The sequence below is a fragment of the Thalassophryne amazonica genome, chromosome 13 (genome assembly GCF_902500255.1).
Source record: "Thalassophryne amazonica chromosome 13, fThaAma1.1, whole genome shotgun sequence".
Lineage (NCBI taxonomy): Eukaryota > Metazoa > Chordata > Actinopteri > Batrachoidiformes > Batrachoididae > Thalassophryne > Thalassophryne amazonica.
The window spans coordinates 38094706-38113338 of record NC_047115.1 but is presented as its reverse complement, the minus strand read 5'-3'; the positions used below and the strand labels follow the sequence as shown (position 1 = coordinate 38113338).

General features: G+C 41.0%; 1 protein-coding gene across 1 annotated transcript; it reads right to left on the bottom strand.

Annotated features, from left to right (window-relative positions):
• Positions 1-542: 542 nt before the first annotated feature.
• Positions 543-18215, bottom strand: slc25a16 (solute carrier family 25 member 16). The gene is made up of 9 exons (XM_034184675.1): positions 17785-18215; positions 14906-14998; positions 14685-14818; positions 12894-12957; positions 12635-12756; positions 12436-12502; positions 8996-9158; positions 8647-8715; positions 543-3805 (listed from the first exon to the last, which is right to left on the bottom strand). The coding sequence occupies exons 1-9, from the start codon at positions 17873-17875 to the stop codon at positions 3649-3651; spliced, it is 960 nt and encodes a 319-aa protein (XP_034040566.1). The 5' UTR covers positions 17876-18215; the 3' UTR covers positions 543-3648.
• Between the last annotated feature and the right edge of the window lie 418 nt (positions 18216-18633).

Here is an 18633-nt window from a genome sequence, read left to right as displayed (position 1 = left end):
AAATAAAGACAAGTTTCACCTTACAAATACTTGCACTTTCAGGAATGAAGTTGACATGGGAGCATTATTTATACGTATGATCAGCAGTAAGCTCACACTTGTCAAACTGTTGGAAGGCCTGGTGAGCCAAAGTATCAAAAGACAAACAGGAGTGGTGTTTATGATAGAAACTAACAAACAAGCTCATTTCAAGCAACATGTATCTTTAACCGCACCTGCTCCTGATTTCAATCATTTGCATGCAACAAGCCTGTTTGTCCAGCAGGTGGCAGACGTAGTGTGTCATATAAGCAAAGCAAACTTGGTTGGTGTATTGATATGAAGCGTTAAAGTCAATTTAAAGACGAACAAGATGACTGTATTTGTTGTTATCAAGTTATTGTTTTAATAAAGTGGAGGGGATGGACTCATTTTTCTATGCATTTATTCACTTACTGCATTTTACAGGCTACATGTCTAGGCTTTCTGCCAAAACCTGGGAAAAAGAATCGACAACAGGGAGTATTTATGGAACATTATCAGAAACTTGTATCTGCCATCTACAGTATATCACTGCTGCCCAAACAATGCATAGTTTTAGTGTAGGAGTTGATGGACGGCAGCTGTCAAAGACAATAACATTAACTTTTCAATTCTTTCAAAGCATTCAGCAGTATGTATGAATTCATGACATTCTTAACAGGAACATGTTGAAAACAGATGGCGTCTTCATAGGTCCTTTATCCCCCAGTTGCTCTCGGTGTGTAGTGAGTGTCTGTGAATGGGTGAATGTGAGGCATCACTGTAAAAGTGCTTTAAGCTTCTGATGCAGATGGAAAAGCGCTATATAAATGCAGTCCATTACATATGAACACGTACAACCTCAGCCGTTTCCTCTCAAGACTTCAAATGGAGAGTAAACAGCTGAAGAGTGTGAAGACGTTAATCACGACCCAACAAATGCAGAGGAAGAGGCTGTCATTCCAATAAACAAAGACATTTGATAAACTGTTTAATAACACTGCATGCATTGATTGAGCAAACGTGAGAAAGAAAAATATTTTCAGGCGATTTATGTATAATATAATATATATATTTGTGTGTGTGTGTGTGTGCGCATATGCAATGGCACCACCCAGTGGCCACATTCAGTTAAAACTCAATAAGAAAAACGCTAATGTTATCAAGTGCAAGATTTTCCTGAATCTCTTCTCAGTGATAACTTCATCACAAAGTCTTTTGGATCACAGCTGAGAACGGGCGAACACAGTACAGTATTAAAACTAGACAATTATCTAAATGCCCAAAAACACTTAAAAAAAAAAATTTCAGCAATGAAAAACAGTTGCACTAAGTGCTTGATTCATGACTGGCAAATAAATCTTAGATTGTCTGTACAAAGGCAGATAATAAAGAGCACTCACAGAGCACACAGTTCACATTACAGCCAATAACACCTGACCTCCCACTGCTAAAAGAAATAAAACTGTGTCGCTTGGTTAGTATTCCAGGGTTGACCCATCTGTGACCCCATGACTTTCCATAGATAAACTTTAAAATAAAAAATACAAAAGATGGGTTCAAATGTACCATAAATGGGTTGACTATAAAGGTAAAAATCAGTTAAGCCATTAGGCAGCGACTTCTGTACTTTCAAATGCTCACAAAAGGTCAGGGGGCGAGGCTCTTGCAAGACTGCTAACAGAAAAGTAAACTTTGCCTGTGAGATAAAAACAAAATTAATATACCAGATAGTGGTAGGCAGTATAAATTATCACTTATTTTCTGTTCACAATTTGTTAATACCATCATACCAGTTCAGAACGAGAACGTCACACTGCAATATTGAATTTTTGCCAATATTCAATATTTCAAACTAATTTTAATTAAAGAAACGATGTTTTTTTTTTTCTTTATTTTTAATAAAGAACACCAAGTCTCTCTTGTACTAGAATTTCATTTTAAAAAAATTGGATACAAAACCCTGAAAATTAATAATTCAACAGATATTTTAACTGTTCTGCCTTTGACAAATGACTATCTTTTAAAAAATGATTATTGCATTAATTATTATAGTATGTTCAACACTTTGTTAATGTACATATGAATATCTGTAAAATAATGAGCAATTATATTTCATTATAAAGACTTGTGACCATATTAACAATTTAACATATTCCAAACCCCCCACCAACTGCAATTTAGGTTACTTAACTTTTAGTGCGACAGCTTTATTGAATGTTTGGTTAGAATAATTTAGAGAAAAACAAATCTGTATAATAACACTGTTTCTATGTAAAACTATATTAAAATAAATAACATTTTATTTCTTTTAAATTAAGATATTTTACTTTAATGTTAATGTTTTTGTTTGTCAGCCTTTTCTGCCAGTTGTTATTTTTTGTTTGTTTTTTAACAGTGTGTAAACTGAGATTGGGATGGCCCATGTGTAGATTTAACCAAAATATGACAACATGATTCTACCCTAAATGATACATTTAACATAACAGGACAAACATTGCCAAATTTACTCGGGATGAACTTGGCAAATATTTAAACTCTGATGACATCTAAATTATATGCTGGCACCACATTTCATTTTTAGTAAAATGGCAACAATAAAATTAGAAATGATGTGTTACTGTTCGCTGCAAACATCACCTTGACAGTCAGTGCTCCACAAAATATTACATTTAATCCTTAGCATGAACTTTATCATTTAAGATGATAGCAGTGGTTAAACAACTTGAGCCTTTTATTATTATGATCATATTATGATTAATCATCATAATCATTGTCATCATCATCATAAAGAGCAGCTGTAGTTTTTCTTGCATGAAAAATAGCACCTCTGCTTTTTCTGCATCTCACATCGCGGCAGCGCTCTGTGGGCATGTATACACACAAACCTCATGTTAATATTAGCACAAACGCATTACATTAGCAGTGAGTTCTGAAAGATAACATTGTTACAAGACACATGAATGATTAAATCCATTGTGAATCACTGCTTTACGATGCCCCCTTGCTCAGGTAGTCAGTCAAAGTCTGAAAGGAAACTTATCAAAAAACTTTTCTTAATGCAGAAAAGAAAATGTTTGCAAAAATGTGCATCTAGGAATGAACATCAATCAGGCCTCTTCCGTAAAGTCTAAGATCACATTTAGTGAGAGAATTTGTTTTTTTTTGTTTTTTTTAAATCAAATTCTCAAGTCAAGAATCATGGAGAGACAGACTGTTAATGAGCACTGCTCTGCCTCAAGCCATAAAGCCTAACCAGACCACAGGTACTGCTACCACTGTATTCACAGAGAAAACCAACCAAGTGTGGTTCAGTAAATCATATCTGATGAGGTAACAGGTCATATGCACGCACACAGACTCATGCAAAAAAAAAAAGCAAGGATGATTGAACAGGCATTAAAGGCTTCGCCACAGGCAGTATGCCACACTGTTTGCTGTGTTTTCTGATTAGAATCCCATCTCACACACACACACACACACACACACACACACACACACACACACACACACACACACACACACACACTTAAACCTTATGAGTGAGCCTCAAGTTGCTCTGAAGGAAGCACACATAAAAAAAAAAAAAAGACTCAGAATTTACAAGCCTGGGTGTGGACCTGGAAGGGAAAGGGGGAAATCGGGCAGCTAGTTCAGGTGGAAGACCTGCCTCATGAACTCGTAGGTGGTGAACGCGACAGCCTGGGAGGGGATACAGCGGATGTAGTTGAGAGAAAGGCCTCGGTACAATCCCTTCTTGATTCCATACTGCTTATACACGTACTTCAGTGTCTTTCTTAGTGTTCTGTTTGGGTTAAACAAAAACACAATACAATAAAATGAGATTTTGTCAAAACACTAATGCCCTGATTAATCGACTGTTGTTGAGAGAAACTGTAAGTTGCAGGAACTTCATGCTTGGTTTGTGCTCTGACATGCACTGTCAACTGTGGGACCTTATATGTAGACAGGTGTGTGTCTTTCCAAATCATGTCCAGTCAACTGAATTTACCCCAGGTGGACTCCAATTAAGCTGTAGAAACATCTCAAGGATGATCAGTGGAAACAGGATGCACCTGAGCTCAATTCAGAGCAAAGGCTGTGAATACTTATGTACATGTGATTTCTTAGTTTTTTTTATTTTTAATAAATTAGCAAAAATCTCACAAAACTTTTTGGGGTATTATGGGGTATTGTATGTAGAATTTTGAGTAAAAAATACATTTCTTCCATTTTGGAATAAGGCTCACATAAAAAAAAAAAATAAAAAAAAACTTGGAAAGGGTGCAAAGCCGTGAATACTTTCCGGATGAACTACATACAGTGAGGAAAATAAGTATTTGAACACCCTGCGATTTTGCAAGTTCTCCCACTTAGAAATCATGGAGGGGTCTGAAATTTTAATCTTAGGTGTATGTCTACTGTGAGAGACATAGTCCCAAAAAAAAAAAAAAAAAAAAAAAAAAAAAAATCCAGAAATCACAATGTATGATTTTTTTTAATAATTTATTTGCATGTTACTGCTGCAAATAAGTATTTCAACACCTGCCAATCAGCAGAAATTCTGGCCCTCAAAGACCTGTTAGTCCGCCTCTAAAAAGTTCACCTCCACTCCACTTATTATTCCAAATTAGAAGCACCTATATGAGGTCAAGCAGCATAAAGACACCTGTCCACCCCACACAATCAGTAAGACTCCAATTACTAACATGGCTAAGACCAAAGAGCTGTCCAAAGACACCAGAGACAAAACTGTAGATCTCCACAAGGCTGGAAAGGGCTACAGAGCAATTGCCAAGCAGCTTGGTGATAAAAAGATCAACTGTTGGAGCAATTATTATAAAATGGAAGAAGCTAAACATGACTATCAATCTCCCTCAGACTGGGGCTCCATGCAAGAGCCCACCTCGTGGCGTATCAATGATCCTAAGAAAGGTGAGGAATCAGCCCAGAACTGCATGGGAGGACCTGGTCAATGACCTGAAGAGAGCTGGCACCACTGTCTCCAAGGTTACTGTGGGTAATACACTAAGATGTCATGGGTTAAAATAATGCATGGAACGGAAGGTTCCCCTGCTTAAATCAGCACATGTCCAGGCCCGTCTTAAGTTTGCCCATGACCATTTGGATGATCTAGAGGAGTCATGGGAGAAAGTTATGTGGTCAGATGAGACCAAAATAGAACTTTTTGGTCTTAATTCCACTTGCCGTGTTTGGAGGAAGAAGAATGATGAGTACCATCCCAAAAACACCGTCCCTACTGTGAAGCATGGGGGTGGAAGCATCATGCTTTGGGGGTGTTTTTCTGCACATGGGACAGGACGACCGCACTGTATTAAGGAGAGGAAGACCGGGGCCATGTATTGCGAGATTTTGGGGAACAACCTCCTTCCCTCAGTGAGAGCACTGAAGATGGGTCAGGATGGGTCTTCCAACATGACAATGACCCGAAACACACAGCCAGAATAACCAAGGAGTGGCTCCGTGAGAAGCATATCAAGGTTCTGGAGTGGCCTACTCAGTCTCCAGACCTAAACCCAATAAAAAATCTTTGGAGGGAGCTCAAACTCCGTGTTTCTCAGCGACAGCCCAGTAACCTGGCTGATCTAAAGAAGATCTGTGTGGAGGAATGGGCCAAAATCCCTGCTGCAGTGTGTGCAAACCTGATGAAAAACTACAGGAAACCTTTGACCTCTGTAATTGCAAAAAAAGGCTACTGTACCAAATATTATCATTGATTTTCACAGGTGTTGAAATACTTATTTGCAGCAGTAACATACAAATAAATTATAAAAAAAAAAAAAAAAAAAAAAAAAAAAAAAAAAAAATCATACATTGTGATTTCCAGAATTTTTTTTTTAGATTATGTCTCTCACAGTGGACATACACCTAAGATGAAAATTTCAGACCCCTTCATGATTTCTAAGTTGGAGAACTTGCAAAATTGCAGGGTGTTCAAATACTTATTTTCCTCAATGTATATGGGCTGAAGGAGCAACTGGAGCAGATGTGGAAGGAAAAGTCCAAAGTGACCCCAGTGGTAATAGGAGCACAAGGAGCTGTAACCCCCAAAGTGTGGTTCCAGCAGATTCCTAGCACAACATCAGAGGTGTCTGTCCAGAAGAGTGCAGTCCTTAGAACAGCTAAAATACTGTGTCAAGCCCTCAAACTCCCAGGCCTCTGAGGACCCAAGCTTGAGGAACATACATATTGCCCTTCCCAAAGATACATGCGCCACAGTATCTATTCTGACAGGATAGATTAGACAAAATAGATTAATAGACAGATATATTAGATTAGACAGTGTGGTGCATGTATCGTCAGGGTAAATGCTGGGTTTGTAGTACTTCTTCAGCTTCAGGAACTTGGCTTGCCCCATGGTGTACTGCATCTTGTTTATGCAGGTGTCCTCAGTGAAACTTCACATGGTTGGCTTAATTTGTGTGATCATCCAGGTTTTTTTCGCGTCCTCTTGACACTTCCCATATGTCTTGTTGCTTCTTCTCTGTGGGAAATTCGTGAAGGGCAACTACAGTTTTAGGCACACTGCCACAACCAAACACTTATTTCTATATCAGCCACATGAGCCAAATAGCAGAAGAAAATTATGGAAACACAAACAATCTCCTGAGTTTGCTCATATAGCAGACTGTTACGCCATCCAGGCCACCCCCTGCCATGACGTCATGCACTTGCTGGCCTACTTTGCACATGCCTGCCCAAAAGCGGCGAGCACACGGTAAATTTAAATGCTTTAAGTGGCCACTCATAGCCATTTACGATTTTTATTGAACATGGACATTCCAAATCAGTACAAAATGCACTGATTCACAGTAGTTTGAGTCAGTTTTATGATTTTAATGCACCTGGCCTTGAAGGTATACTCTTGGGCTCTAAGGGTTAACTTTCATACCAAATCAGACCACATGAAAAAAAAATCAGCAGCCTTCAGTGAAAGAATACAGTGGTATGTAAAAGTTTGGACACCCCTGATGATTTCCATGATTTTCCTTTGTAAATCATTGGTTGTTTGGATCAGCAATTTCACTTAAATATATCATTTAGCAGTGACAAACAGTGATATTTGAGAAGTGAAATGAAGTTCATAGGATTTACAGAAAGTGTGCAATAATTCTTTAAACAAAATTAGGCAGGTGCATAAATTTGGGTACCCCAACAGAAAAAATACATTAATATTTAGTATTATTTATTTCCTCCTTTTGCAGAAATAACAGCCTCTAAATGCTTCCTACAGCTTCCAGTAAGAGCCTGGATTCTGGTTGAAGGTATTTTGGACCATTCTTCTTTACAAAACATCTCAGGTTTGTTGGTTTCCGAGCATGGACAGCCCGCTTAAATCACACCACAGATTTTCAATAACATTCAGGTCTGGGCCATTCCAGAACGCTATACTTGTTCCTCTGCATGAATGCCATTGTAGATTTTGAGCAGTGTTTAGGGTTGTCGTCTTGTTGAATGATCCAGCCCTGGCGCAACTTCAACTTTGTCACCGATTCTTGAACACTGTTCTCAAGAATCTGCTGATATTGACTGGAATCCATGTGACCCTCAACTTTAACAAGATTCCCAGTGCCTGCACTGGCCACACAGCCCACAGCATGATGGAACCACCTCCAAATTTTACTGTAGGTAGCAAGTGTTTTTCTTGGAATGCTGTATTCTTTTTCTGCCATGCATATCGCCCCTTGTTATGTCCAAATAACTCAATTTTAGTTTCATCAGTCCACAGCACCTTATTCCAAAATGAAGCTGGCTTGTCCAAATGTGCTTTAGCATACCTCAAGCAACTCTGTTTGTGGCGTGTACACAGAACAGACTTCCTCTGCATTACTCTCTCATCCAGCATCTCCTTGTGCAAAGTGCATTGTATAGTTGAACGATGCACAGAGACACTGTCTGCAGCAAGATCATGTTGTAGGTCTTTGGAGCAGGTCTGTGGGTTGACTATGATTGTTCTCTCCATCCTTCACTTCATCTTATCTGAGATTTTTCTTGGCCTGCCTTGACTAGTACTGTGCCTGAAGTCGCCATTTCCTCACTATGTTCCTCACAGTGGAAACTGACAGCTGAAATATCTGAGATAGCATTTTGTATCCTTCCCCTAAATCATGATGTTGAACAATCTTTGTTTTCAGGCCATTTGAGAGTTGTTTAGAGGCTCCCATGTTGCCACTCATTAGAAGAGATGCAAAGAGGAGAAACATTTGTAAATGGCCACCTTAAATACACTTTCTCGTGATTGGATTCACCTCTATAAGGAGGGCAAGGGTCAATGAGCTTACCAAACCAATTTTGTGTTCCAATAATTAGTGCTAAATGTATTCAAATCAATAAAATGACACGGGTGCCCAAATTTATGCATCTGCCTAATTTTGTTTAAATAATTATTGCACACTTTCTGTAAATACTAGAAACTTCATTTCACTTCTCAAATATCAGTGTGTTCGGCTGCTATATGATATATTTAACTGAAATTTCTGATCCAGACAACCAATGATTTATAAAGGAATATCATGAAAATTATCAGGGGTGCCCAAACTTTTGCAAACAAATGTAAATGCAGGTTTTAGAAATAAGAATGACCATCAGCAGAACACTGTCATACGACACAATGATTCCACTCACAGACACTTCTCAGAATCAGCTAGCAAGACTCCCAACTGCATTCTCCTCCTTGCTACATCCAAAGGGTACCTAGTGAGGTGAGACACAGATAGTATCAGCACGATGCAACAATATGACATAACTATATAACCTAAAAGCATCTCATCCAGGTCAATCAATCAATCAATCAATTTTTTTTTTATATAGCGCCAAATCACAACAAACAGTTGCCCCAAGGCGCTTTATATTGTAAGGCAAGGCCATACAATAATGATGTAAAACCAGGTGATAATAATAAATAAATAAATAAATAAACAAACATCTACTGGTCAGATCATTATGTCACTCAGGAGCTGCTCACAGCACTTACGATATTGTCTGAGAGATAGCACCGGCAAGCCCTCCGCAGAACAAGCTAATGTGGGTTTTCAGAATGAGGACCTCTGGGTTGTCTGAGGATGGATGTCCAAGTTGCTCTGGGAAATGTTTCAGACCCAGAGTCTTCAAGGTGCCAAACGTGAAGAAAGCAAAACCTGGAGGTTAACAGAAAGCTTTATCATGAACACAGACCATCAGTAACACCTGCAGGCATGATTGTTTTGGATTCTCCCGTTCACTCGGGTCTTCACAGCAGACCTGGAATGGAACCATATGTTAATTTGGCACAACTTTTACATTGGGACCAGTCTTCAAGGTGCCAAACATAAGGAAAGACAAACCTGGGTGTCTCATTTAAAACGGTTGTGTCTATGCTTGTCTCAGAAGCGGACTCATCCATCAATGAAGATGACTCATCCTCCCAATTCAGATCAGGGAGACAGCCACCCTCTCTACTTTTAAGATTAGGCTTAAAACTTTCCTTTTTGCTAAAGCTTATAGTTAGGGCTGGATCAGGTGACCCTGAACCATCCCTTAGTTATGCTGCTATAGACGTAGACTGCTGGGGGGTTCCCATGATGCACTGAGTGTTTCTTTCTCTTTTTGCTCTGTATGCACCACTCTGCATTTAATCATTAGTGATCGATCTCTGCTCCCCTCCACAGCATGTCTTTTTCCTGGTTCTCTCCCTCAGCCCCAACCAGTCCCAGCAGAAGACTGCCCCTCCCTGAGCCTGGTTCTGCTGGAGGTTTCTTCCTGTTAAAAGGGAGTTTTTCCTTCCCACTGTAGCCAAGTGCTTGCTCACAGGGGGTCGTTTTGACCGTTGGGGTTTTACATAATTATTGTATGGCCTTGCCTTACTATATAAAGCGCCTTGGGGCAACTGTTTGTTGTGATTTGGCGCTATATAAAAATTGATTGATTGATCACCCACGCCGAAGTCAACGAGGTGGTCAGAAAGCTCCTTGGTGGCAAGGCTCCTGGAGTGGATGAAATCTGTCCTGAGTACCTTAAGTCTCTGGATGTTGTGGGACTGTCTTGGTTGACACGCCTCTTTCAACATCGCGTGGCGGTCGGGAACAGTGCCTCTGGATTGGCAGACCGGGGTGGTGGTCCCTCTGTTTAAAAAGGGGGACCAGAGGGTGTGTTCCAACTATTGGAGGGAGGGGGGTTGTCACACTCCTCAGCCTCCCAGGTAAGGTCTATTCCAGAGTACTGGAGAGGAAAATTCAACCCATAGTCTAACCTCGGATTCAGGAGGAGCAGTGTGGTTTTCGTCCTGACCGCTGCACACTGGACCAGCTCTACACCCTCCATCGGGTACTTGAGGGTTCATGAGAGTTCGCCCAACCAGTCCACATGTGCTTTGTGGATCTGGAGAAGGTGTTTGACCGTGTCCTTCGGGGCACCCTGTGGGGGGTGCTCCGGGAGTACAGGGCCCTTTGCTAAGGGCTATCCGTTCCCTGTACAACCGCAGCAGGAGCTTTGTTCGCATTGCCGGTAGTAAGTCAAACCTGTTTCCAGTGCACGCTGGCCTTTGTCACCGGTTCTGTTCATTACCTTTATGGACAGAATTTCTAGACGCAGCCAGGGTGTAGAGGGGGTCCAGTTTGGGAACCACAAAATCTCATCTGTGCTGTTTGTGGACGATGTGGTTCTGTTGGCTTCGTCAAATCAGGACCTTCAGCGTGCACTGGGGCGGTTTGTAGCCGAGTGTGAAGCATCTGGGATGAAAATCCGCACCTCCAAATCCGAGGCCATGGTTCTTGACCGGAGAAAGGTGCCTTGCCCTCTTCAGGTCGGTGGATGATGAAGGAGATGATCCCTTTTTTATTCTGGATGAGGAACCAGAGCAGGTGGTCCACCGATGTGCACACAGATCTCCACAGCTTCTGTTTGCAGTTTCTCCAGGACTCAGGCGCTATGAGCTCCATCCCAGCGCCGAGTCCTCGAACTCAGAGATGCAGACACACACTGCTCCAGCTGTGGCTCCAGGTGCGTTTCATTAAAGCGTCCAGATCGTGAGCTTCGGTTTTGTTACCTTCCTCTTTCGCCCCTTTTGCACGCTTGCTTCGCAGGCTGAACGGTGATAAAGCTCTTTTGTCCACCTTTTCTCAACGAAATGTGATTTTTTTTTACGCTTTCCCTTCATTCAGGAATCGTCGTGTGCCGTGTGACTGGGCCATTAGAGATAGGGTGAGGAGCTCGGTCACTCTGGAGGAGCTCGGAGTCGAGCCGCTGCTCTTCCACGTCTAAAGGAGCCAGCTGAGGTGGCTCTTTTCCGGATGCCCCCTGGATGCCTCGCTGGAGAGGTGTTCTAGGCACGTCCCATCGGGAGGATGCCCCGGGGAAGACCCAGGACATGCTGGAGGGACTACGTCTCTCGGGTGGCTTGGGAACGCCTTGGGGTTCCCCCGGAGGAGCTGGGGGAGGTGTGTGTGGATCGGGAGGTCTGGGCGGCTTTGCTTGAACTGCTGCCCCCGTGACCCGACTCCGGATAAAGCGGAAGAACATGGATGGATGGATGCATGTTTTGCATTTAGCATTTGTGGTTGAATATGGGCATGTAGCGGGCAGTACATATTCCACATGCACAGAAGTGCATGCTTTGTGTGCTTTACAAAGAGAGCTTTGCTTGCAGATGTGTCTATGAACACTTTTATTACTCTGATTTTTTTTTGTATGCCTTATTCGTACGTATACTTTTAAATTTTAATCCTATGCACCGTTTTATAGATGAGACCTCTGTTGGTTAACGCAAAGACTTAAAATCATGCACATCAACCACCAGAAATACATATGGAATTCTTTTGGCTTCTCCCGTTCACTTGAGGTCTCGACAGCAGATCCAGTATGGACCTGTATGATACTTGGTGCAGGTTTTTGAAGGCTGGACCTTCTTATACAACCACAGAAATAAATCAGCCCAGGCTGATATTTAAGAAGAAATGTGTCAATGGTTAACATTTTCAAGTCAATCAGATCAACAAGCTTTGAAGAATGCTGGTTAAACCAAATCATTATCACCCCTGGCCACGTGGACAAAGTAGCAAGTGTATGACAAAAGATTCTGGGTTTCAAATTAGCTTTAACAATAATGCATTAATGGTAAATGGACTGCATTTATATAGCGCTTTTCCATCTGCATCAGACGCTCAAAGCGCTTTACACATCAAGGCCGCACATTCACCCCGATGTCAGGCTGCTGCTATGCAAGGCGCCCACTACACACTAGGACTAACTAGGGGATTAAGGACCTTGCCCAAGGGCCCTTAGTGATTTTCCAGTCAGGCTGGGATTTGAACTGAGGATCCTCTAGTCTGAAGTCCAACGCTTAACCACTAGACCATCACCTCCACTTGATGCATGATCATTGTAAGAAGGTGGTTGTGTTTATCTTCCCTGCCTTTGAGGACTAGCATTAATCCTCACCTGCATAAGGAGCCATTCCAATAAGTGTCGGAGTCAGCCCCCTGTAGAAACCCAAAATGCCCCCCTCCTGTTCAAGGAAAAAAAAAATGTATTTACACACACATGCATACATACATACAAATATATATCAGATTAAAAAAGAGAGCCATGAATATTTGTTTAAATGCAGCTTTAAAGAAAGACTGCTGTTCATGCTTGCCTTATGGTAGATAGTGTAGAAGGCATTGGCAATGCCAGTGTAGCGATGCTCTCCAGTCACCTGGAAAGCCAGCTTTACTCGGATCATGTCCAGAGGGTAGGTGCATATTACTGCACTCATCCCTGACGAAACAATCATAAACACTATCAGTATGATTAAACTTCCCACTTTGTCTGTACAGAGTGTAATGTTCAATGTCTCATAACTACATGGCATCTCAATGGCCCCAACAAAAAGACAAGTGACAGAGACAAATCACCTGCCATAGATCCCGCCATAAGACGGTGGACATGTCCAGAAATCCCAAGACGTTTGCGCAGAAGCTGTGAAATGAGTTTATAACAGCATCAGCAGAGAAAGAAATCAAAAGGTCAGCAGAGTTTACTCAAACAAAGAAGAGCAAAGGTGATAAAGTGAACCCCCTCTAACAATGTGTCATGTGATTAAAGACATGTTGCAAACAAGCAAATGTAGTTCTTTTTGCTGGTGGGTTTTAATGAGAACCTATTGTTTATTATAGACTTATTTCATAATAAAGAATGTAGCTTACTAGGAGTGTAGCAACTCATCAGTACAAATCAAAAATCAATTTTAAAGTTATAGATATGACAACAGCAAATACAGGGACCCCTTGAATGCATTACAAACCTGTCAATCACTTGATTTTAATGTTATAAATTGACTGAGCTAAGCTGTTATGCTGTTTCTTATGCATCTTCATCTCTGATAAAATTTCAAAGATCAGAACGAAGCATTCACACGACTGGTCACAGGAACATTTGCCTTTACAAAGATGAATCTAAATCAACGCATCCGTGATATAATGGATAAAAGGGTACACCTTTTGGATGCTAAGTTTCATTCACAATTTGTTAATATTTTCATAACAGTTCAGAAAGTTATGTTGCGCAATTTATGTTATGCTAACAACAGTTGGCTCCTTCTGGGCTAGCTCAATGCTCCACATTCTGCTACTATTAAGTGTTGTTGTGTTGCCACCAGTGGCAAACAAAAGGCAAAGAGAGGCAGCACCAACATACTACAACACAGAAGGAAAAAAAAAAAAAGAAGCCTTTTGGCTTATTATAATTTATCATGAAAATAAATGTCTATATTAAACAAAGAACTGTATCAGATTGTACTGACGGGGACTAGAAGGAGAGAGCATATCTCACCCATATTGGCCTCTCTTCATTGGCTTCCTGTTAATTCTAGAATAGAATTTAAAATTCTTCTTCTTACTTATAAGGTTTTGAATAATCAGGTCCCATCTTATCTTAGGGACCTCGTAGTACCATATCACCCCAATAGAGCGCTTCGCTCTCAGACTGCAGGCTTACTTGTAGTTCCTAGGGTTTGTAAGAGTAGAATGGGAGGCAGAGCCTTCAGCTTTCAGGCTCCTCTCCTGTGGAACCAGCTCCCAATTCAGATCAGGGAGACAGACACCCTCTCTACTTTTAAGATTAGGCTTAAAACTTTCCTTTTTGCTAAAGCTTATAGTTAGGGCTGGATCAGGTGACCCTGAACCATCCCTTAGTTATGCTGCTATAGACGTAGACTGCTGGGGGGTTCCCATGATGCACCGTTTCTTTCTCTTTTTGCTCTGTATGCACCACTCTGCATTTAATCATTAGTGATCAATCTCTGCTCCCCTCCACAGCATGTCTTTTTCCTGGTTCTCTCCCTCAGCCCCAACCAGTCCCAGCAGAAGACTGCCCCTCCCTGAGCCTGGTTCTGCTGGAGGTTTCTTCCTGTTAAAAGGGAGTTTTTCCTTCCCACTGTAGCCAAGTGCTTGCTCACAGGGGGTCGTTTTGACCGTTGGGGTTTTACATAATTATTGTATGGCCTTGCCTTACAATATAAAGCACCTTGGGGCAACTGTTTGTTGTGATTTGGCGCTATATAAATAAAATTGATTGATTGATTGCATCAAATCACACTGATTTCAATCTTTCCACAGGAAAAAATATCATTCAGGAATCATATAGCAGCCCATTTCCCCAAATATTCATTGTTATATAAGGGAGAGATGTACACCCCTATAGCTTACCTTTGAATATCTCTCAAAGGCCATGAACTGAATCGCTCCATAAGGAAAAATCCGAACCATCATCGCCCCGTTACCCTTGTACAAGCCAAGGAACCCTTCTTTCTTTGGCACAGCACACAGAGTGGAAAACACTCCTGCAAAGAAACATGAGACATTTTCAGAGATTTGGGGGGGGGGGGGGGGGGGGGGGGGACTGGCCATCTCAGCTGCTGAGTTTTTACCGAGATGTCTGTAATGGGGGTTCTGAGCTTGAAGTAGGATCTTGACTCTGTCCAGGGGCGCAATTGTAGTCTTGGCACAGCATGCTGATATACCTTAACAAAACCAGAGCACCAATATGTTTAATATTAAATAACTAATTTTCACATTAAAGCAGCAAAATGAGTGACATTTTAATATATCTTGACTGAATCTGGAAAATAAATGTGTCAGTCTTTGCTGTGGTCAAAAGATGCATGTCACAGTACCCTGGGGTTAGCGGGAAGCTGCTAACAGACGTTTTCTGATACAATGTTTTAAACTAAATGTCTGTGAAAGCCCGCTCTACCATACTAGTCCTTTGCATGAACTACATATCCATGGTAGTAAGTCTTTTGCAATGTAATATTTGAAATAATATACTGGTCAACCTATGTACTGAAGAGCATGCAGAAAATTAATATGACATGAACTACCCGTGTTAAAGCGAGAGCTGTAAAACTTACAGGTAACAAACATGAGGCCGCCAATCATGATTTAACTAACTTCTGGTGGTGTACACTTCGTATTTGGTTTCAATAGCCTGAACATAAACTTTTGCCTTTCCTTCAACAAAACTGCTATGAAAACCCTAAAAGCCTCATAGTTATGTATCTGCTTGCTAAAAGCAAGCTAATATAGATGTCACCAGATTGCTCAGAAACAGATATTGAAATATATAGCCAAACAGGGCAATTTTGCATATGTTGCTTTAAATGTGCAGCTATAGGGGCAGTGCTCACGGCTACGGAGTCGCTTTCTTATTTGACACCACTCTCAATCGTATTACAACAACATGACGCCTTCAGTTTCCCAATATGCCAATCAAGGGTCAAAGGGCACTGCTACACTACATCTGCTAGTCTTAGCTTTATGAAACACAGACATCTAAAATTAAATGGGGAGTGGAGGTGATGGTCTAGCGGTTAAGTGTTAGGCTTGAGACCAGACGATCCTCGGTTCAAATTCCAGCCTGACTGGAAAATCACTACAGGCCCTTGGGCAAGGTCCTTAATCCCCTAGTTGCTCCCGGTGTGTAGTGAGTACCTTGTATGGCAGCACCCTGACAATGGGGTGAATGTGAGGCATTATTGTAGAGCACTTTGAGCATATGATACAGATGGAAAAGCGCTATATAAATGCAGTCCATAACTGTTTCACGCCTAAATTTGTTTGTTAGCGTGCATGCTAACATCTTTATGATGTCTTGTAAATCACTTCAGAACTCCAGGAGGTGTGCACTTCATTCAAAAACAGCATTTTTAGATTCAGAAGTGTTTATTTTGAGTTAACTTTGTAAAAGGTAACTAGTGATGATATGCAACACATTATCTTTATACAGAGCTGTTTATCCTCATCTTTATACAAGCTGTTTTGGAGCATTTTCTGCCATCTTGGTTTACTTTGTTTGATTGAGCAGCCAGCTGATATCACGCTGTCACAATGTCTGACGACGATACCAAATGTAGGTCATGGCCATCTGATCGCTTGAAATTCTCCCCTTCAACGGGAGAAAGCCTTCATTTTTCCAGATAGCACAAATTTTGATCATATTGGCAATATCATGTTACAAATTCCTTATTTAAATGCTAAGTAATAAAATTATAGTGGTGCCACAGAAAATTCTTTTTATGACAAATCTTAAAAAACCCAGAGGTTAAGGTGCGGTTTTAAATTAAGTTTAAAGTTTCTTTGCTGGTATGTATGAGGACTTCATGCTACGGCCCACTGCAGAGTATGGGATGCTGTGGATTGAGTACTAGGGTAGATTTTCCTTTTTTATAGTTCTTCCTAATTCAGGTATTAAATAACTGCAGTACAGTTAGAAAGAGAGACAATTACAATTATTTTGGAACCACAGAAAGTGTTTAAGATTGTCACTCCAAAAGTTTACAATGGCCCAGCATACAAAAAGTGGCCTAGACTGACCAATCTGAAGCACGACATACAAATAGAATTTAGTAACCACTGCCTTAATTTAAAGCAACAGTGTGAATGATTCAGTTTCATCTAGGGGTGAGATTGCAAACTGCATTATGTCATTGCTGGTCATTATTTTGTTTGCCTTCACATTTTGACTTCTTTGTTAAGTCTGTTTCTGAAACCCTCCTGTCCTGTGCACCAGCAACATTTCCTGTATATTCGTTTTGTGATTTGTGTCAGTTGCATGTCCCAAGCAGAGGGTCACCCCTTTGAGTCTGGTCTGCTTGAGGTTTCTTCCTCAAAGAGACTTTTTCCTTACCACTGTCACCTGTGTGCTTGCTCTGGGGGTTGGTAATGTTAGAGCTTACTTGTGTGAAGCACCTTGAGGCAACTTTGTTGTGATTTGGCACAAGATAAACGAAAATAAACTAAAATTTGTTGATGGCAATTCATGCCTCCTTGCAGCCTTTTGTGATATGATCATACATCTCACATAAATGGGAATTCTTGTTAGCCTGCACTAGCAACCAGTAGGCAGTGTATTACGGGAGTAAGCACTTATTCCTCTCCTTTTTGTTCTTCAGTCTTACAGCTGTGCTGTAAAATGCAAACAGTAGAGCAAGTATATCGCTTTTTGGGCTACTGTATCCATGAGGCAGGCTGATCCCATGTAGATATTAAGGGCTCACCGTAATCTTATGACAACAGATTGATTCCTTGTAGCAGGAAATCAATTATATGCTAATGAACAGACTGTTATGAATGCTATATTCTATTTCTGCTAAAATTTAAATGAAAAAACACCCTACACACTGTAGCTTTAACTATTTCTGCATATCTACATTAGTGTAAAGGGTGAGGAGCCGTGCTGCTGAGGAGAATGAGACGATAAATAAAGTCACACATTCTTGCAGACTGTGTTTTAGGTGTCAGATCTTACCTCCAGCTGCAAAGGAGCGCAGCCAGTAATAGCTTCCCTTTGCAGGGTTACTGCTGACGCTGGATATGGAGACCGAAGTCTCCGATGTCATCGTGCGCACTCAGGACGCTGCCACATGCGTGGCTGCCCACTTTAAACCATTAATGGCACAGAATTAAGGCTGGAGACTCAGTGCGTCAGCCACAAGTAGCACTTTAGCTAACTCCACAAACACCACAGAAGGTCAGAAGCTCTGCTGCCCCGTTTGTCGCTTATGTTATCTTACAGCCGGTGTCTCGCCGCTAAACTTTACGTTCACTCATACCAGGAGGGGAAGAAAAAAAAACGATCATAAATTAACAAACTAATCAGAAAAACATTGGTGTCCTTCAGCACCACAGACGAACAGTTTCTTCTGACTAATCTAATTGACAAGAGTCGCTTGTTCATGACGTCACACGTAATGACGCGAGATAATTGTGGGCGTTCCTTCGAGAATGTGGGCGTGCGGACACACACGCACGCACGCACGCACGCACGCACACACACACACACACGCACACACACACACACACACACACACAGAGATGGCGACAAACGGATTAGAAATAAACGTTTTGTTCAAAATTTTCCCAAGTGCTTTTTAACAAAGCAAGGAATTTTCAACACAGCATTTCTAAACATTCTACAACCCCAATTCCAATGAAGTTTGGACGTTGTGTAAAATGTAAATAAAAATAAAATACAATGATTTGCAAATCCTCTTCAACCTATATTCAATTGAATACACCACAAAGACAAGATATTTAATGTTCAAAACGATAAACTTTATTGTTTTTGTGCAAATATTTGCTCATTTTGAAATGGATG